Source organism: Salvelinus namaycush, chromosome 3 (genome assembly GCF_016432855.1).
Source record: "Salvelinus namaycush isolate Seneca chromosome 3, SaNama_1.0, whole genome shotgun sequence".
Classification (NCBI taxonomy): Eukaryota; Metazoa; Chordata; class Actinopteri; order Salmoniformes; family Salmonidae; genus Salvelinus; species Salvelinus namaycush.
The window spans coordinates 23,978,866-24,000,631 of record NC_052309.1 but is presented as its reverse complement, the minus strand read 5'-3'; the positions used below and the strand labels follow the sequence as shown (position 1 = coordinate 24,000,631).

The window sequence follows — 21,766 nt, the reverse complement described above, 5'->3', positions numbered from 1 at the left end:
TTGTTATTTATTTGACATTTTTATGTACAATAGCAACATTATTCGTGATGACAGTACATCTGGTTGTTTACGATTTAGACTGATTGCCTAATAACTAGAAGGAATTAACATATAGCAGCTAATTTCAAAGCTGTTTGCCAATATTTCAAACTCCGGAAATTACTCAGCATTTTATTTATGTAGCCTACTACTGTAGCCATATAGATTTTTATTTGGTCAAATCAAAATTGGTAATGTAGAATTTAAAGTAGAAGAATGAATAATAAAGCAGAACTTTTAAGATGCAGTCAACATTTGTTAGACAGAGTGGGATTTACAATCCCTATCCCTCGCTATGGGCTGATGGCTACTTTTGAAGCGGCCTTATTAAAGGGCTGTTAATGCATGGTCATGCAATTTAGTAAATTACAAGTCTGAGGATCAAAATTGGAGGTGTAGAGTCTTCCATCTTGCTCTGTGTTGCATTTCCTAAGATCTTTATTGATCTACTGTTGGAAGCTTAAGGGCATCATCTCAATTAAGAAAAACACACAGACATCTCTGGGTCAGAGCCTTCCATAAAGATGGCACACGAAGGTTACAATGCTCTCATATTAATATCAGTCAGTCCTAGAATAACACCACACCAGGCTTAAAGACAACGCTTAGATGTTATATTCATGGCTACGGACCTTGAATGACCAATCTTTTGTTGCTCTCTGATCACTAGGTAAGGATCATCTTATGAGAAATGAATGAGAGGTTCCAACTCAAAGGCTTACCGGTATTCAAAATCTAGAGTCTCTTCAATGGAATGGTTTATTGACAATGTCAGTGAACATAGTAGGCAAATTTGACCTGATTGATATCTGGATCTACAATGGACATATTGACAGAAACAAGTTTGTAATAAAGTAACACTTTCTCTTGATCAAATACCAATATTCAGCTACACTTGACACAGGCCTACCAGTGTAATAATATATGTAACTACACAGTACTGTACACTAGTAAGTCCATGCAGTTATGGGGTAGACCTAATTGGTTCTGGATGGCTCAGTTGGTAGAGCATGGCGCTTGCACCGCCAAGGTTGTGGGTTTGATTCCCGGGGCCACCCATACGTACAATGTATGCATGCATGGGTGTAAGGTGCTTTGTATAAAATCATCTGCTATATGGCATAATTACTTACTTTGGCACTGTTTTGTATTTTCTTGGAAACAGTGGGAAGTATTATGTAACTATCTCTACTGATGTACCTACTTGGTACATGGTATTTGTCATACTCTGGAATAAAGGCTAAGCAAGACCAATAGCTACATAATGTATTGTTACATAACAGTCTATCTGTCCTTTTCTGCTTGTCTCTTAGTCCAAATACTGCTTCTTACAGTTTCAATGGGACAAGGACAAGAACACATGCACCCCAAAATTCTGAAGGTGCACAAAGTACGTGAGGATGGCTGGGGGTGGTCCGGGGGAGGGATAGTTGGAGAATTTTTAAATGTTCAAACACCTGAAACAGCTTTTCCCTGCAATATAAAGCCATAATCATAATGCTTAATTCTATGTAAAAATATGTATATTTTTCTGCATATGTAAGCATACTGTACCTCACACATAAACACACTTTCACATTCTTCACATACGCTGCTGCTACTGTTTATTATCTATCCTGATTGCCTAGTCACTTTTACCCCTACCTGTACATATTACCTCAATCATCTCAACTACCTCGTACTCCCAGCAAAATTACTTGGTACCGGTACTCCTTGTATATAGGCTCGTTATTGTGATTATATTGTGTTACTATTTCCTTTTTTGTGTGCTATTTTTTGTACTTTTTAACTCTGCATTGTTGGGAAAGGGCTCGTAAGTAAGAATTTCACAGTAAAGTCTACACCTGTTGTATTTGGTGCGTGTGACAAATGACATTTGATTTGATTTTACGTCTGTATTCTCCTGGTTATTTTAAAGAAATAAAATATGTTTCTCTGCATCTCTGCTAAAATCTGAGTAAAAGATTAAAAGAAATGTGAGTCCTATTCAGTACGTTTAGTTAATGCTTGCTTTTCTAAAGTAAACCAACTTTGCCAGCCGGCATGCCAGCTAAGATAGTTAGACAAGCTAGCTACTCTAACTTGATTGATAGACTGTAATGGCTTCTTGGTAGCTAGTTATGAGGTTGGGAGATAGGTTCCCAATCTGGGCAAGATAAAGCCAACTTCATGAAATTGGTAGGTGGCTAGTAGTATTACAAAAAAACAACAACAACAAATAAAAATAAAAAATATATATTTTTGTAACGGGAGAAATGTGAAGGGGTATGTGCCCCTGTACCCCCTATGGGGATGACACCTCTGAACACAACTATTATGACAGCTACAGTACAAAAACAACATCATTATACAAATCCAACTACCGTTACATGTTTAATGGGTTTCAAAACCTTGAAAAATGATTTGCCTTTGATAGAACTTAAGGAATGTTTGTTTCCTTTATCTTACAGACTCAGAAACGACTTGGCTGGATTTCCCCCCACAAAACAATGCATTCATCCTATTGCATGAAATAAAATAACCCTGGCAAATAGTTGGAGATGAGACAAAAAAATAAGAAATTCCAAGTGGAAACGTTATGCTGTCTGACATTGTACTGTACTAAATTGTTCAGTAAAATATAGAGATAGATAATATAGATAGGGAGAAATACCCGACTTACCAATGACGTATGTGAGCAGGAGGGCGAGGGTTACGGTGATAGCGGTGGCGCTTAAGGCAGTGCATTTCCAGTTGCAGCACTTGTAGGGCTTGTTGAAGGTGAACATGGGTCTGGAGAAGGTGCTCCTGGGTAGGGGCCGTGGGGGTGGGGAGTACACTGTGCTAGATGTCAGAGGGTAGTTCTGACTGGCAGCGCTGAACAGAGCAGAGGAGCCTGAGCCATGTTTGAACAAAAAATGCCTGCAACCCAACAACACAAGAGGTTGACATTGATGAGAATATACACAACATAGCACATACATTACCATACATGACCGTTTCATTGTAACACAATAACATAGTATTGTTTGAACATTTTCACCTTTTAATTTGCGCACAAATACAAACAGCGTAGATATGACATGAATACACATGCACAGATTAAGACATTTCCAATCTGTGTAGTACTTAAATAGGATACAGAACATAATTTACTTCTGTTAGATACTTGTGTAGTTCGGTTTAAGTTATTGGTAAACTGCTGGAAATGCACATAATTAAAATCAATCTCAGAATGCAATCCCATTTCCCTCCATGACCAAATGATATAAATCCTACATCTAATGAATGAATGCTCCCAACAGGCAAACCGCCTTAACATGTTTGCACCAGCCATGCATTGGGGGGGGGGGCATTTATTATTACATTCTCACACCTGACAGTGATGCTGAATGCTGTGATTACATGGATTTATGCTAATGCAGAATGGTGGCCAATTCCTCCTCACTGTGAACTTGACCTTGCAACCACTGCCTTTATCTAACAAGCTGTAGGCGGCAGTGTGCAGGGAGGGAATAGACCGACCGGCGGAACAGAAGAACAAAAGGAAGGGGAGAAAAATAACCCTCATTGCTCAGGTCCCTAATTAGAAAAGGTTTTAATACCATTAGCCGCTATCTTTAATGTGTTCAATTAAAGATGTGAAAGTACAAAGGTCAGTTTTAGGGAAGATTATATCACAGGGCATAATTGCTGGGCCAATTTTCACAGACAGCGTAATTCAGTTTAAGTATGGTTCACAAAGGGATAAAGTTATCTGAGGCATGTTTGTTTTTGTTGTCCAAGCCAGTGTAAATGCAGCATCCTGTGGTATTGGGTAATTCTCCTCAAGGTCTGCAGCAACATTCATGAAAACTGGTGAATTGTATTGTTCAGTTATGGACCGTGGACATCCAGAACTGAGCTCAACACAGTCTGGGATATTGAGGCACAGTTCTGTTGTAGTGCTGCTGCTGACACTTGAAAAATGCATTGTTAAGGGCAAAAAAACGGTCAATAGAGGACCAATCAATTCCTGTCTGTGTGTAATTTAAAGAAATTAGGAAGAAAATGCTTGTGGTCTTGAATATGGTCATTATGCTGATGTGACAGAAATATGTAATTGCATTGATGTTGGGTCAGTGCCATATCATCAGTGTCTGTGTTCTTAACAGTGTATCGACTTGGCTGATATCATTTGGCCAAAATAAAATAACTGCTTTTATCTCAAACTTTGTTTTGGTTTGAGGAAGGCGTTCAGGAGGAGGAACTCTACACTAGGGTTCCAAACGGGTTATTTGTGGAGCGATAGGGTTCTACCAAGAACCATTTTGATCAGAAGAACCCTTTTGAAATCAAATCAAATGTTATTTGTCACATGCGCTGAATACAACAAGTGTAGACCTCACATTGAAATGCTTACTTACAAGCCCTTAACCAACAATGCGGTTTTAAGAAAAATGTGTGTTAAGAAAGTATTTACTAAAACAAACTGAAGTAAAAAAGAAAGAATGAAAAAGAAAGAAAATGGAAAAATAACAAATAATAAAAGAGCAACAATAAAATAACAGTAGCGAGGCTATATACAGGGGGTACCAGTACAGAAACAATGTGCGGGGGCACAGGTTAGTTGAGGTAATTGTGGTAATATGTACATGCAGGTAGAGGAAAAGTGATAAACAGAGAGTAGCAGCAGCGTAAAAATGGGGTTGGGGGGACAATGCAAATAGTCCGGGTAGCCATTTGATTAGCTGTTCAGGAGTCTTATGGCTTGGGGGTAGAAGCTGTTAAGAAGCCTTTTGGACCTAGACTTAGCGCTCCGGTACCGCTTGCCGTGCAGTAGCAGAAAGAACAGTCTATGACTAGGGTGGCTGGAGTCTTTGGCAATTTTTAGGGCCTTCCCTGACACCGCCTGGTATAGAGGTCCTGGATGGCAGGAAGCTTGGCCCCAGTGATTTACTGGGCCGTACGCACTACCCTTTGTAGTGCCTAGTGGTCGGAAGCCAAGCAGTTGCCAAACCAGGCAGAGATGCAACCAGTCAGGATGCTCTTGATGGTGCAGCTGTAGAACTTTTAGAGGATCTGAGGACCCATGCCAAATCTTTTCCGTCTCCTGAGGGGGAATAGGCGTTGTCGTGCCCTCTTCACGACAGTTTGGACCATGATAGTTTGTTGGTGATGTGGACACTAAGGAACTTGAAGTTCTCAACCTGCTCCACTACAGCCCCATCAATGAGAATGGGGACGTGCTCGGTCCTCCTTTTCCTGTAGTCCACAATCAACTCCTTTGTCTTGATCACGTTGAGGGAGAGATTGTTATCCTGGCACCACACTGCCAGGTCTCAGTGTGGATGTTGCTTGTAATCCATGGCTTCTGGTTGGGGTATGCACTGTGAGGACGACGTCATCGATGCACTTATTGATGAAGCCGGTCACTGATGTGGTGTACTGCTCAATGCCATTGGACGAATCCCAGAACATATTCCAGTCTGTGCTCGAAAAACAGTCCTGTAGCTTAGCATCTGTCTCATCTGACCACTTCCTTATTGAGCGAGTCCTGGTACTTCCTGCTTTAGTTTTTGCTTGTAAACAGGAATCAGGAGGATAGAGTTATGGTCAGATTTGACAAATGGAGGGCGAGGGAGAGCTTTGTACACGTCTCTGTGTGTGGAGTAAAGGTGGTCTAGATGTTTTTTTTCTACTGGTTGTACATTTAACATGCTAGTAGAAATTAGGTAAAACAGATTTAAGTTTCCCTGCATTAAAGTCCCCGGCCTCTGGGTGAGCATTTTCTTGTTTTCTTATGGCCTTATACAGGTCGTTGAGTGCTGTCTTAGTGCCAGCATCGGTTTGTGGTGGTAAATAGACAACTACGAAAAATATAGATGAAAACTCTTGGTAAATAGTGTGGCTCTACAGCTTATCATGAGATACTCTACCTCAGGCAAGCAAAACCTCAAGACTTCCTTAATATTAGATTTCGTGCACCAGCTGTTATCTACAAATAGACACAGACCACCACCCCTTGTCTTACCGGAGGCAGCTGTCCTATCTTGCTGATGGACCGAAAACCCAGCCAGCTGTATGTTATCCATGTCATTGTTCAGCCACGACTCGGTGAAACATAAGCTATTACATAAGCTATTTTTCATGTCCCGTTGATAGGATAGTCTTGATCGGAGCTCATCCATTTTATTATCCAATGATTGTACGTTTGCAAATAGGACTGATGGTAAAGGCGGATTACTCACTCGCCGTCGGATCCTTACAAGGCACCCCGACCTACGTCCCCGATATCTGTCTCTTTCTCATGCGAATCACAGGGATTTGGGTCTTGTCGGGTGTCTGAAGTAAATCCTTTGCATCCGACTCGTTAAATAAAAAATCTTTGTCTAGTACGAGGTGAGTAATCGCTGTCCTGATATCCAGAAGAGACAGCGGCAAAACATTATGTACAAAATAAGTTACAAATAACGTGAAAAAACACACACAATACCACAGTTGGTTCGGAGCCCATAAAACGGCAGCCATCTCCTCCGGCGCCATCTAGAACCTTTAACATCCTAAGAACTGTTTTTGGAAGATAGGGTTCTTTGATGATTCTTTGGAAGGCAAAAAGGATTATTTGGAATGAAAGAAGGGTTCTACATAGAACCATACATAATATTTCCCAGCATGCTCTATTGCAGGGAGATTTTCAAAATGGTTTGATTTACTGTAATATCAGTGTTTTTGCATGTACATTGATTGGTCATATGGTAAACTTATATGAATAACATACCGTTTTCTAACTAATCCAATCAATTAGTAATTGGATTTATTGCACCTGTTACTGAGATGGTTGTTCCAGTTTAAGTGATTGACGTAGTCTCAGTATTCAATCATCCCTACCCTGGCAGTCATTCTGAATGCAGGTTGGGGGTGATTAACAATTTCTCTTGTTGGACATCCTAACTCTGGCTGGGTTCCAATAGGAACTATACACAACATTGAAAGCCAGCATAATGTGACTTGCAATCCTGCTGTGGCCTGTAAACCAGGAGATTCCTAAAACCACTGTGTTAGGATATAACCAGGTGATCAAATATGATCTACAGTGCTTTCGGAAAGTATTCAGACCCCTTGACTTTTTCCACATTTTGTTACGTTACAGCCTTATTCTAAAATGGATTAAATAGTTTTTTTCCCTCATCAATCTACACACAATAGCCAATAATGAAAAAGCTAACATTTTTGCAAATGTATTCAAAATAAAAACTGAAATATCACATTTACAAACTGTAAGTATTCAGACCCTTCACTCAGTACTTTGTTGAAACATCTTTGGCAGCGATTACAGCGTCAGGTTTTCTTGGTGTTAGGTTCAAAATGAACATAGTAAAACACACGGATGATTAGTAAAGCTTAAACCAAGTTTATTCACCCATTGGGTCACACAGCTGCATGAGACAAAGACATGGTTCCACCAGTGGTAGTATATATACCCCAATTGTAAGTATTCAGACCCTTTACTCACTACTTTGTTGAAGCACCTTTGGCAGCGATTACAGCCTCAGGCTACAAGCTTAGCACACCTGTATTTTGGGATTTTCTCCCATTCTTCTCTGCAGATCCTCTCAAGCTCTGTCAGGTTGGATGGTAGCGTCGCTGCACAGCTACTTTCAGGTCTCTCCAGAGATGTTTGATCGGGTTCAAGTCCGGGCTCTGGCTGGGCCACTCAAGCACATACAGAGACTTGTCCCAAAGCCCCTACATTGCCTTGACTGTGTGCTTAGGGTCGTTGCCTGTTGGAAGGTGAACCTTTGCCCCAGTCTGCTCTGGAGCAGGTTTTCATCAAGGATCTCTCTGTACTTTACTCTGTTCATCTTACCCTCAATCCTGACTAGTCTCCCAGTCCCTGCTGCTGAAAAACATCCCCACAGCATGATGCTGCCACCACCATGCTTCACCGTAGGAATGGTGCCAGGTTTCCTCCAGACGTGACGCTTGGCATTCAGGTCAAAGAGTTCAGTCTTGGTTTCATCAGACCAGAGAATATTGTTTATCATGGTCTGAGAGTCCTTTAGGTGCCTTTTGGCAAACTCAAAGCAGACTGTCATGTGCCTTTTACAGAGGAGTGGCTTCCGTCTGGCCACTCTACCATAAGGGCCTGATATGTGGAGTGCTGCAGAGATGGTTGTCCTTCTGGAAGGTTCTCCCACCTCCACAGAGGAAGTCTAGAGCTCTGTCAGAGTGACCATCAGGTTCTTGGTCTCCTCCCTGACTAAGGCCCTTCTCCCCCGATTGCTCAGTTTGAGTCGGGCGGCCAGCTCAAGGAAGAGTCTTGGTAGTTCCAGACGTCTTCCATTTAAGAGTGATGGAGGCCACTGTGTTCTTCAATGCTGCAGACATTTTTTGATACCCTTCCCCAGATCTGTGCCTCGACTCCTGTCTCAGACCTCTACGGACAATTCTTTCGACCTCATGTTTTTCTCTGTAGGACCTTATATAGACAGATGTGTGCCTTTCCTAATCATGTCCAATAAATTGGTAGAAACAGCTTAAAGATGATCAATGGAAACAGGATGTACCTGAGATCGATTTTGAGTCTGATAGCAAAGGGTCTGAATACTTATGTAAATACTGAATACTTATTATAAATTAGCATTTTAGAATAAGGCACTATCGTAACAAAATGTGGAAAAAGTCAAGGGGTCTGAATAACTTTCCGAATGCACTGTATGTAATGTATCGTCATAAATAATAACAATTTAACGGGTGATACCCGTTCATAGAAGGTTCTAGGAAGAACCCTCCAAAGATAAAAGGGTTCTCGGTAGAACCCTTCATAGACGGTTCTAGGAAGAACCTTTAGATGACAAAATGGTTCTAGGCACAACCCTTCACAGAGGGTTCTAGGTAGAACCATATACAGCAGGTTATTTGAAGAACCCTACATAGAGGTATCTAGATAGAACCCTCTGCAAAGGGTTTTACCCAGCATCAAAAATGTATCCCCTATGGGGACAAACTTAAGAACCCTGTATAGCACCTTTTTTTCTAAGAGTGTACGTTTTTGGATCATAAAGATACAATACGTCTGTAATGATGATCTGCTGATCACTCTATTGATCACTGATCTTTACCAGTGATTATATATTATGTTAAACCACCCTTTTGTGGAGATACAGTAGGCCTATGTGTGGATTGGCTCCTCACAATATCCCTCTGAAGGTGTTTGTGGAGGTGGGTGATACTGTGAACCTAATTGCTAGTCATTTTAGCGGTCTGAAAAACACTTGATGCTACAGTATACTAATTAATTGGAAGACAGCTATGTTTAATTGGTAATGTCTGCTGGTGAGAGTTGACAACACAGAAATCTGAAATCAACTCAAATATATATAATCTCTGGTAAATATTCAGTATTTTGGTTTATTTGGCAAAGCCAAGAGAACAGTGTTAAACTGTCAACAACACTTCACCCAGCCTTTAGAGTGAACGTGCAGTAATAGAACAGTTGTTATAATTTTCTAAATGTGAAGACAAAACATCAAGTGTGGTGATGTTATTGATCGGACATCACGTCAAACCTTTCATTTAATTAGAATTGACAATGATAAGATATACAATGCCAAGAGGAGGTATTGGATAGCAATTTGCTGATCTACATGAATGCTGGCATTGTATTAGGTTTAAATATCGACAACAAGGTTCGTTTAGGTGTGAACAGAAAGTCAGCACACAGCCACATCAGGCATGGTGACATTCTCATCCTCTATGCAGAGTGGTTGACCTCTACATATATTTGGGGCCTTAATGAGCAGTCAATGAGATCCACCATAAGGGAGGGAGGATCTACCTACTCCATCAAATTTGAGACGTTCAAGTACCACTACCCCTCCCGCAAACCTAATTGTGTTCATTTGTCATTGTTGTCACTTTTGTATATTACATACAGTGCCTTCAGAAAGTATTCATGCCCCTTGACGTATTCAACATTTTGTTGTGTTACAGCCTGAATTCAAAATGGATTAAATTGATTTTTGTCTCTCACCCATCTACACAATACCTCACAATGACAAAGTGAAAATGTGTTTTTTGAAATGTTTCCAAATTTATTGAAAACGAAATACAGAAATATCTCATTTATATAAGTATTCACTCCCCTTTGCTATGACACTCCAGATTGAGCTCAGGTGTATCCAATTTCCTTTGATCATCCTTGAGATGTCACTACAACTTGACTGGAGTCCACCTGTGACCATGAAGTCCAAGGAACTGTCTGTAGATCTGAGAATTGTGGTGAGGCATATACAGTACCTTCAGAAAGTATTCACACCCCTTGACTTTTTCAAAATGTTGATGTGTTACAGCCTGAATTTAAAATGGATTAAATAGAGATTTAATGTTAAAGTAGAATTATGTTTTTCAAAATGTTTACAAATTAAAAATGAAAAGGTTAAATGTCTTGAGTCAATAAGTATTCAACCCTTTTGTTATGGCAAACCTAAATAAGTTCAGGAGTAAACATTTCTTTAACAAAGTCACATGATAAGTTGCTTGGACTCACTCTGTGTGTAATAATAGCATTTAACATGATTTTTGAATGAGTACCTCATTTTTTTCATAGATGTTTAAAATATTTTATAAACAATACAAAACATACACATACAAAGCAGTGAATTTCCAACACAGATTCATACACAAAGACCAGGGAGGTTTTCTAATGCCTCTCAAAGGAGGAAACATATTGTTTGATGGGTAAAAATAAAAAAGCAGACATTGAATATCCCTTTTAGCATGGTGTTTTTAATTACACTTTGGATGGTGTATCAATACACCCAGTCACTACAAAAATACAGGTGTCCTTCCTAACTCAGATGCCGGAGAGGAAGGACACCGCTCCGGGATTTCACCATGTCAATGGTGACTTTAAAACAGTTCCAAAGTTTAATGGCTGTGATAGGAGAAAACTGAGGACGGATCAAGAATATTGTAGTTACTCCACAATACTAACCTAAATGACAGAGTGAAAATAATATAAATACTCCAAAACATCTATCCTGTTTGCAACAAGGCACTAAAGAAATACTGCAAAAAATGTGGCAAAGACATTTACTTTTTGTCCTGAATACAAAATGCTAGGTTAGGGGCAAATCCAATACAACACATTACTGAGTACCACTCTCCATATTTGCAAGAATAGTGGGGGCAGCATCATGTTATGGGTATGCTTGTAATTGCTAAGGACTGGGGAGTATTTCAGGAGAAAAATAAACGTAATGGAGCTAAGCACAGGCAAAATCTTAGATGAAAACCTGGTTCAGTCTGCTTTCCACTAGACACTGGGAGATGAATTCACATTTCAGCAGGACAATAACCTAAAACACAATGCCAAATCTACACTGGAGTTGCTTACCAAGAAGACAGTGAATGTTCCTGAGTGGCGAGTTACAGTTTTGACTTAAATCTGCTTGTCACGTCCTGGCCTTAGTTATCTTTGTTTTCTTTATTATTTTAGTTAGGTCAGGGTGTGACATGGGGGATGTTTGTGTGTTTTTGTCTAGTCTAGGGTGTTTGTATTGTCTAGGGGGTTTTGTAGAGTTCATGGGGTTGTGTTCAGTGTAGGTGTTTATGTAAGTCTATGGTTGCCTGGATTGGTTCTCAATTAGAGACAGCTGTCTATCGTTGTCTCTGATTGGGAGCCATATTTTAGGCAGCCATAGGCATTAGGTAGGTTGTGGGTAATTGTCTATGTCTTGACGTTAGTTGCTTGTGTCTGCACTTTCGTTTTGTAGCTTCACGGTCGTTTGTTGTTTTGTTTAGTTTGTATTAGTGTTCGTTTCATCTTCAAATAAAAGAAGATGTATTTATATCACGCTGCGCCTTGGTCCTCTCTATCACCTAACGACGATCGTGACACTGCTTGACAATCTATGGCAAGACTTGAAAATGGTTGTCTAGTAATGATCAACAACCAATTTGACAGAGCTTGAAGACTTTTGAAAATAATAATGGGCAAATATTGTACAGTCCAGGTGTGCAAAGCTCTTAGAGATTTTCCCAGAAAGACTCACAGCTGTAATCACTGCCAAAAGGGATTCTAACATGTATTGGCTAAGGGGTGTGAATACTTATGTATTGTGTGTAGCTGGGTGAGAAATACTTATGGAAATACTTATGAATACTTATGGAGTATTGTGTGTAGCTGGGTGAGAAAAGAATCTCTTGAATCAATTTTGAATTCAGGCTCTAACACAACAAAGTGTGGAATAAGTCAAGGGGTATGAATAGTTTCTGAATGCACTGTACACCTATAGGTCGTTATGGATGTTTTGAATACAATGCGTGGGGAGAAAACATACCTGAGGTATGCCCATGTTTTCTTCTATGATGTAGTCTTCTCCCTACTGATGCTGATAATGCACGTTTCACACGTCTTCTCTGAAGACAACATGTCAACTTCTTTTAGTCAACAGAAAGAAGTTGTTTACCGCTGATAGGATTGCTTATTTTCAATTTACAATACATTTATAAAGCACCAAGCACTGGTGGGTTTACCAAACAATGGGGAAACAGACAAATACACCAGCGACACATACACCAAGATGAACATGTCGGCTCATCCTTTCCCTCGCCACATTTCACGGACAAACATTTGAGTGAAAAAACTATCTCAAAAAGCAGACAACATAATTGTCAATCTTGACAAAGGTTCTCTACTTCATGATTAATTTACTTATCCATAGTTTTCTTGTCATAGTGGTCCCTCTTTGCATATTAAAACCTAAAGATAAACAAGACTTGTCATTAATAACAAGCGGGAAATGTTTTGATTGAAGGATAGAAAATAAGGATAGAACATTTACGTCGTTGCTTTTGGTCTGAAGTAATTGAATTTGCCATTTTCTAAGCATGAAGCATATAGAGCTCAGCTCATTTTAAGTTAATAGAGTTTTTCCATTTTCAAGTGTGTAAAAACAGTGAATTAGACAGTGTGACATCATTGTTTGGCAACCCTTTTCAATTTCACCTTCGACCCAACACAGCTGTTGGCGGCCATCGCTTCTTCCTTTGATTTCCTATCAATAAGCAGTCTTGCTACTAACCTGTCACAGTCTTTTCTGTTTCAACTACTTTCATCTCCCATTCTCTAGCAGAACAAAGCTAAGAAAGAGAAACTAATTATCTCATCTGGCAGGCTGGTTTTCAAGCAGGACAAAGATAATTCATTCCAAGTTCATAAGCTCAACGGGATAAAGGTCACATTTTGGTCTCTTGGAATTCACGAAAATTATTACATTATTAAAAGAAAAGAGTGTTCATAAAGGGTGACCACTTGAAATGGTTTTCCCTTTGGATGTCCATTTAAAAACCAATAACCCTCTTTGGGATGAATAGATACACTTCAAAAAAAGTTGTTCCTTCATTAATTGTCATTAATGACTCCGACACCAGTCAGATGTAGACAACCTTCCTTTAACTAACTACAATAGCTATTTTACTATTCACATCTGACACAACATTTCCATAAACGCTAATTGTGAACTCAACAGGCTTTTTGCTGTTAAATCGATGATTCGCTTTGTAAAGGCCTTGATCTTCAGTATTTTCAGCTAATCATGTATCTATTTATGTTGGATTTGTACGCCACTTCACTTCTCAAAAGCCTTAGCCCTGAATCTCTTCAAAATGATATGATTTAGTTATCCACCACCAACCCCTCATTATGAATTAACACCATTATTCATCTCTCTATCAAGTGTGAATCATTAAAGACGTGTGAGAGGTCTGTGACTGAAGTCACAGGGGTCCTCTCTGCAACACTTAACTCATGCCAACAACATGTTCATTCAATCTACTTTCTCAAATCTAGCGCTATTTTTTGGATCCAAGTTACCGGTGGTGTCACAGTGATTAAGAACATGGAGGGAAAGAGGCCAAAAGCCCTGCATGACTCATATTGTGGAAACTATGGCCACAGAGCTGTTAAAGTGTCTGCCACACTGAACTGACCCCATTACTAGGCAGGTGAGAGTGGAGGTGCCAAGGCTTACCTGGTCTCCAGGGGGATGTTGCTGTTGAGTGCCCAGCTGTTGTGGAGCTGGCCTCTGTCTCTGTCGGCCGGCTGAGTGGGATCTCCGTCCATCGCCTGGCTCCGAGCCGGCAGGGTGTTCCTCTGCAGTGCCTCAGAAACGTGAGCGTGAGGAGCCGGGCGGGCACATGTGCACGCGTGGGGAGGGGGCGGGGGCGGGGGTAGGGGTCTGAAGGTGAACTGGGCTGGTGGACTGCTGGGGAGCTCTGCAGAGAGAAAGAGACAGAAAGTGAGAGAGAAAGTGAGAGAGAAAGTGAGAGAGAAAGCGAGAGAGAGTTGAGTCTTTTCTGAGTGGCTTGATAAGTGTGTGAGAGTTTTGTGACATTTAGTAAGCACTTTGTTAACGTTCACTTTTCCTCCACTTGGAAAGAGCCTTGGGGATTCTTTCATTTTAATTAGCACACTTAACAAGGTTATCATTCAAAAGTACAATCCACATCTTGAAAAATAGTTATGCAATAAAATTGACAGATGATCATACGTTTTCCTCAGTGTTAAGGCACCCCAGATGAACATACATACAGTGTTAAGGCACCCCAGATGAACATACATACAGTGTTAAGGCACCTCAGATGAACATACATACAGTGTTAAGGCACCCCAGATGAACATACATACAGTGTTAAGGCACCCCAGATGAACATACATACAGTGTTAAGGCACCCCAGATGAACATACATACAGTGTTAAGGCACCTCAGATGAACATACATACAGTGTTAAGGCACCTCAGATGAACATACATACAGTGTTAAGGCACCTCAGATGAACATACATACAGTGTTAAGGCACCCCAGATGAACATACATACAGTGTTAAGGCACCTCAGATGAACATACATACAGTGTTAAGGCACCCCAGATGAACATACATACAGTGTTAAGGCACCTCAGATGAACATACATACAGTGTTAAGGCACCCCAGATGAACATACATACAGTGTTAAGGCACCCCAGATGAACATACATACAGTGTTAAGGCACCCCAGATGAACATACATTTTCCTGAGTGTTAAGGCACCCCAGATGAACATACATACAGTGTTAAGGCACCCCAGATGAACATACATACAGTGTTAAGGCACCTCAGATGAACATACATACAGTGTTAAGGCACCCCAGATGAACATACATACAGTGTTAAGGCACCCCAGATGAACATACATACAGTGTTAAGGCACCCCAGATGAACATACATTTTCCTGAGTGTTAAGGCACCTCAGATGAACATACATACAGTGTTAAGGCACCCCAGATGAACATACATACAGTGTTAAGGCACCCCAGATGAACATACATACAGTGTTAAGGCACCCCAGATGAACATACATTTTCCTGAGTGTTAAGGCACCCCAGATGCTATGATAAATGACAAGCCTGTTGCTTATGAAATAAAGATGATTAGACATAAGGGCATAAGGATTGTAACCCTAGAAACCAAATTGGTTTCGTCCTGCATTATTACTTTGTTGTTGTTCCTCTATAAAAAGCTCAAAACCCCTGAGTCACCCTTCACAATCTCACGTATGAGTCGGTGTTTGAGTTCAGTGGCTCAGCAAAGAGAGCTGGCTTTCATGCCCCTGCAGTGTGACAGGTGAGTTTAGTCAAGTACATCCAGACTGAAGTCTACCAGACATTTTCTCTTGCTGCAACATCACAGATGCATGAATTCACTCCAGCTAGGAGTGAGTCCCTGTCTATTGACCACACCTGTTGTGTCTTCACACCACAGAACGTGCAACTTGTAGCCTTTAGTGTAGGAGCTTTATAATACAATTCCTTTATAAAGACTCTTATTCCACGCTACATTTCAGAATCAAATCAAAAGTTTCAGTTTCAAGTGTTATTAGTCGTGTGTACAGGATACACACGGTACACATTGTCCAACAAAATACCTACTTGCAGGTTCCTTCTCGACATTGAAACAACAATAAGAAATAATAAAAGATAAGAATACGAACTTAAAGAAAATGTCTCAGTAGAATAGAATAAACATTTAAGCATAACAATAATACAGGAAAGCAAATTTCTAGTACAATATTTACACATGTATCAGGGAAAGAGAGATTGGGGGGCAAGTGTTTAAATTGTGCAGTATTAGCGATAGTAAATAAGAGTCTGGTAGCAGCAGTTGTGATGTGTGTGTTGCATGAATGTATGTACAGAATGTATGTGTGTGTGTGTGTGTGTGTGTGTGTGTGTGTGTGTGTGTGTGTGTGTGTGTGTGTGTGTGTGTGTGTGTGTGTTAATTTTGGCACTCTTTTTTAGATTTTGTCTAGTCTTAGTCATTTTGACGAAAATATAATTAAGTCTTAGTCACCTTACTGTCATTTGAATAATGATTTAATCTAGTTATTGTCAAAATGATGAAAATAGTGGGCCATTTTTGTCAACTTAATGCCCTTTCATTTTAGCCACATTTTAGTCACATCACATTTGTATTGCCTCATTAACCTATAGTAAACATAAATCACTGACTTCCATGTGTAAAAACATACATAACCTTGTCCTACCAACATATTGTTCTGCATAACATCATATTCTCCTCCCAGCTGCAGAAATATGACAAACATATATAATAAATAATATTATATAAGAACTATCTGGTCATTTAAATTCCTAATTCAGCCATAGATACTGCACATGACATACAAAACAAACAGACACACAAGCGCAGAGCGAGAGAGAGACAGAGCCAGAGAGCCAGAGAAAGAGAGAGACAGACACAGAGCCAGAGAGAGAAAGAGGGAGAGAGAGACAGACACAGAGCCAGAGAGAGAAAGAGACACAGAGCCAGAGAGCCAGAGAAAGAGAGAGACAGACACAGAGCCAGAGAGAGAGAGGGAGAGAGAGACAGACACAGAGCCAGAGAGCCAGAGAAAGAGAGAGACAGACACAGAGCCAGAGGGAGAAAGGGGGGGAGAGAGACAGACACAGAGCCAGAGAGAGAGAGAGAGAGAGAGAGAGGAGAGGAGAGAGAGAGAGAAGCACAATCACCAGATGGTGCCGCAAAGTAGCCTAGTATGGGTTGCACCTCCGTCACTCGGTCTTGTCATTGCCATTGTTATCAAGTCACACTGATGTCCAAAAGTAGAACGGTGGCTAATGAATTTGAACAAGAGCTATTGACTGTTTTGCCCAGTGATGTAGTCGAGTCACTAAACATCGAGTCCCAAGTCCCCTGTGCTCGACTCAAGAGTGGTGTCATGAAATTGGCTGAAATTCCGAGTCACTGGGTCCACATGAACTCAAAATAGATTTAAATACCCAGTCAGATATAGTGTATTGGCAAGATACATTTAGTCAATAAATTGTTTGTTATTCTTTTTCCTTTCTGTCTGTGCCACCAAATGTTTTCCTGTTTTCATATAGTCTTCTGGTAATGTTACCTGGGCCACGTTCAGTTGAAAAACCTTCTTAACCGTTGCAGATAGAGCAGTGAATAGAGCCCACGTTATTCCTTATTCAACATGTCAGAGAGGCATGTTAGTTCTACACAGCATATTTCTATCTGAACATTCCAAAACTTTGTGTCCTGCAGCTGCTGATTAGCAGGAGGGACGGGGCAATTTATTGTCGCATGCGGTGCTCAAGTTAAGAATGGCTGTCAATCAAAACCCATACAGCGCTATGTACAGCCACTGCGTTCCAATTTAGGCACTTATCAGTGCCCAAATCTGCCATTTTCAACTCGTATATGGGTTTGAGTGTAAAGGGCTACCATGGGTTTGAGTGTAAAGGGCTACCATGGGTTTGAGTGTAAAGGGCCACCATGAGTTTGAGTGTAAAGGGCTACCATGGGTTTGAGTGTAAAGCGCTACCATGAGTTTGAGTGTAAAGGGCTACCATGAGTTTGAGTGTAAAGGGCTACCATGGGGTTGAGTGTAAAGGGCTACCATGGGTTTGAGTGTAAAGGGCTACCATGAGTTTGAGTGTAAAGGGCTACCATGGGTTTGAGTGTAAAGGGCTACCATGGGTTTGAGTGTAAAGGGCTACCATGAGTTTGAGTGTAAAGGGCTACCATGAGTTTGAGTGTAAAGGGCTACCATGGGTTTGAGTGTAAAGGGCTACCATGAGTTTGAGTGTAAAGGGCTACCATGGGTTTGAGTGTAAAGGGCTACCATGGGTTTGAGTGTAAAGGGCTACCATGGGTTTGAGTGTAAAGGGCTACCATGGGTTTGAGTGTAAAAGGCTACCATGGGTTTGAGTGTAAAGGGCTACCATGGGTTTGAGTGTAAAGGGCTACCATGGGTTTGAGTGTAAAAGGCTACCAAAACTAGATAGTTGTGTGTTCTCTTCCCAGTTGTATACAGAAAGACTAATGACAGAGTCCTGCGTTCGGCCTAAGAGGTTGAATTGAATTGTATTGATTTTGTTTGTCTGTGTGATACGTTTTACTTCTGCTTATTATACATTAGCGTTTAGATGCCAAGGCTCACTTCTAAGGTATTATATAATAAATGCAGATTGGAGTCTGTACCTGCAGTAATCTGATAAGATCAGTCCTCTCCATTGATCTACTGGCCATTTATTCTGTTTAAATGTTAAATTCCTACATAATTTCCCTTTTCAGAGTATTGATATTTACCATGTAACAATGTAAAGGAGACTGCAAAAAATTATCAGAACATAATTCCATCAGACAGGAGGAAATTATTATTGTAGATACATGGAGGGTAAGTTGTTTGGGAGGGTAATTTTCCAACTACAGAATCAAGTTGCTAATTATTGAAAGATAAAATAAAATGTTATAAATCTTAATCTTGAAACATAATATGTTGTGATCTATGATGACCAGAGAAATTATGATTGTGAATGTTCTAAGTAGAATAAGAACAATATCTATGGTTCTAAACCGGTGAGGGGCTAACATGGATAACAGTATGGTTTCCAGAATGTATGCCAAAATCTAAACAGACAAACAAATATACACTGAGTGTAGAAAACATTATGAACACCTTTCTAATATTGAGTTACACCCCATTTTGCCCTCAGAACAGCCTCAATTCGTCGGGGCATGGACTCTACAAGGTGACTCCAATGCTTCCCACAGTTGTGTCAAGTTGGCTGGATGCCCTTTGGGTGTTGGACCATTCTTGATACACACGGGAAACTGTTGAACGTGAAAAACCCAGCAGCATTGCAGTTCAAAACAAACTCAAACTGGTGCGCTTGGCACCTACAGTGGCACGAAAGAGTATGTGAAACCTTTGGAATTACCTGGATTTCTGCATAAATTGGTCATAAAATTTGATCTGATCTTCATCTAGGTCACAAACACAGCATGCTTAAACTAATAGCACACAAACTATTGTATTTTTCTTGTCTATATTGAATACATAATTTAAACATGCTGGAAAGGTTGGAAAAAGTATGCGAACCCCGAGGCTAATGACTTCTCCAAAAGTGAATTAGAATCAGGCGTCAGCTAACCTGGAGTCCAATCAATGAGACGAGATTGGAGATGTTGGTTAGAGCTGCCTAGCCCTATAAAAAACACTCACAAAATTTGAGTTTGCTATTCACAAGAAGCATTGCCTGATGTGAACCATGCCTCGAACAAAAGAGATCTCAGAAGACCTAAGATTAATAATTGTTGACTTGCATAAAGCTGGAAAGGGTTACAAAAGTAATGATGTTCATCAGTCCACGGTAAGACAAATTGTCTATAAATGGAGAAAGTTCAGCACTGTTGCTACTCTCCCAAGGAGTGGCCGTAAGGGAAAGATGGGGAAAGGCCGTAAGGGCAAGATCACAGCGCAGAATACTCAATGAGGTTAAGAAAAACCCTAGAGTATCAGCTAAAGACTTACAGAAATCTCTGGACCATGTTAACATCTCTGTTGATGAGTCTACGATACGTAAAACACTAAACAATAATGGTGTTCATTGGAGGACACCACGGAAGAAGCCACTGCAAAAGTGCACCTGGATTTTCCACAGCGCTACTGGCAAAATATTCTGTGAACAGATGAAACTACAGTTGAGTTGTTTGCAAGGAACACACAACACTATGTGTGGAGAAAAAAAGGCACAGTCTGGTGGAGGGAGCATCTGGAGTGGCCCAGTCAGAGTCCTGACCTCAACCCGATTGAGATGCTGTGGCATGACCTCAAGAGCGGTTCACACCAGACATCCTAAGAATATTTCTGAACTGAAACAGTTTTGTAAAGATGAATGATCCAAAATTCCTCCTGACCGTGGTACAGGTCTGATCCGCAACTACAGAAAACATTTAGTTGAGTTTATTGCTACCAAAGGAAGATCAACCAGTTATTAAATCCAAGGGTTCACATACTTGTTCCACGCTACACTGTGAATGTTTACACAGCGTGTTCAATAAAGACATGAAAACGTAGAATTTTTTTGTGTGTTATTAGTTCAAGCAGACTGTGTTTGTCTATTCTTTGACTTAGATGAAGATCAGATCAAATTTTATGACCAATTTATGTAGAAATCCAGGTAATTACAAAGGGTTCACATACTTTTTCTTGCCACTCTACTACCATACCCCGTTCAAAGGCACTTAAATATTTTGTCTTGCTCATTCACCCTCTGAATGTCACACACACACAATCCATGTCTCAATTGTTTCAAGGATTAAAAATCCTATTTAACCTGTCTCCTCCCCTTCATCTACACTGATTGAAGTGGTTTTAAGCAACATCAATAAGGGATCATAGCTTTCAACGGGATTCACCTGGTCAGTCTATGTTATGGAAAGAGCAGAAATGTTTTGTACACTCAATTTAAATATTTGTTTAAATACAATATTTTTCTACAACTTTGCCCAAAAATTCATCCAGAATGAATTTTTGCAAGGCATTGTGTTTAATGTATCTCGTTTGGCGCAGCCACATCCCTATTATTTTCACGCTTGCTATATAAAACAAAGCCTTTGAGGTATAAACATGAGCCTCAGAGGAAAAGACAGTACCAGAGGAGGCTGGTGGGGAGAGATACAGGAGGATGATCTTATTGAAATGGCTGGAATGGAATAAATGGAACGGTATCAAACATATGGAAACCACATATTTGACTCCGTTCCATGTATTCCATTTAAGCCATTACAATGGGCCCGTCCTCATACAGCTCCTCCCACCAGCCTCCACATGTAGGTACACTTCTGAAAGGTTCTTCAGAAAAAGCTTTCAATTTGACATTCTTCTCTAATCATTCAGGAGCTTCCAAAGCCAGCCTTTAACATGGCCTCAATTTACTTCAACTCCATTTCTGGGAATTTCCTTCAAAGCGCATGCTTTCAAGACAGAACCTCCGCAGGATTGAAAGAGTCTTAAAAGTACACCTGACCTGCTGCAGACATACTCTATCCTTGACAAATGTAAATATACTGGGTCATACGTACACATGCATTATTAAGACTAGGCCATTCACTGATCCTCTCTTAGATAAGCTAGCTGCTCTAAGTGCTGCCTGACTGCAGCCAGCCAGAGCCTGACAAATACACTGTAAAACAACAAAGAAGAGGAAAATTAGAATGCATTTCCATGGCAGCTCTTTCCACTCTGCCAGCCTGCTTGGCAGTTGGCATAATTGAACTTTTCACAGGCACCCTTTCTTATAAGTACTTTATAATAACCCCATCACAGGCTCCTCAATCCAGAGAAGAGATGGGACAACTTAATACTTCACAATGGTACTAGAGAGAAGCTGCTGCACTGTCTCGAAAAAA

The 21,766-nt window shown here is 40.4% G+C and overlaps 1 protein-coding gene across 1 annotated transcript in view; it reads right to left on the bottom strand.

Moving 5' to 3' along the window:
- The window catches only part of LOC120044278 (teneurin-1-like), a 194,799-nt gene that overhangs the window by 123,210 nt on the left and 49,823 nt on the right, over positions 1-21,766 (bottom strand). Inside the window, exons 3-4 of the mRNA XM_038988885.1 lie at positions 14,037-14,280; positions 2,702-2,940 (exon numbers count right to left, since the gene is read on the bottom strand). Coding sequence (XP_038844813.1) covers positions 2,702-2,940; positions 14,037-14,280 — 483 coding nt within the window. The remainder of the gene's footprint in view (positions 1-2,701; positions 2,941-14,036; positions 14,281-21,766) is intronic.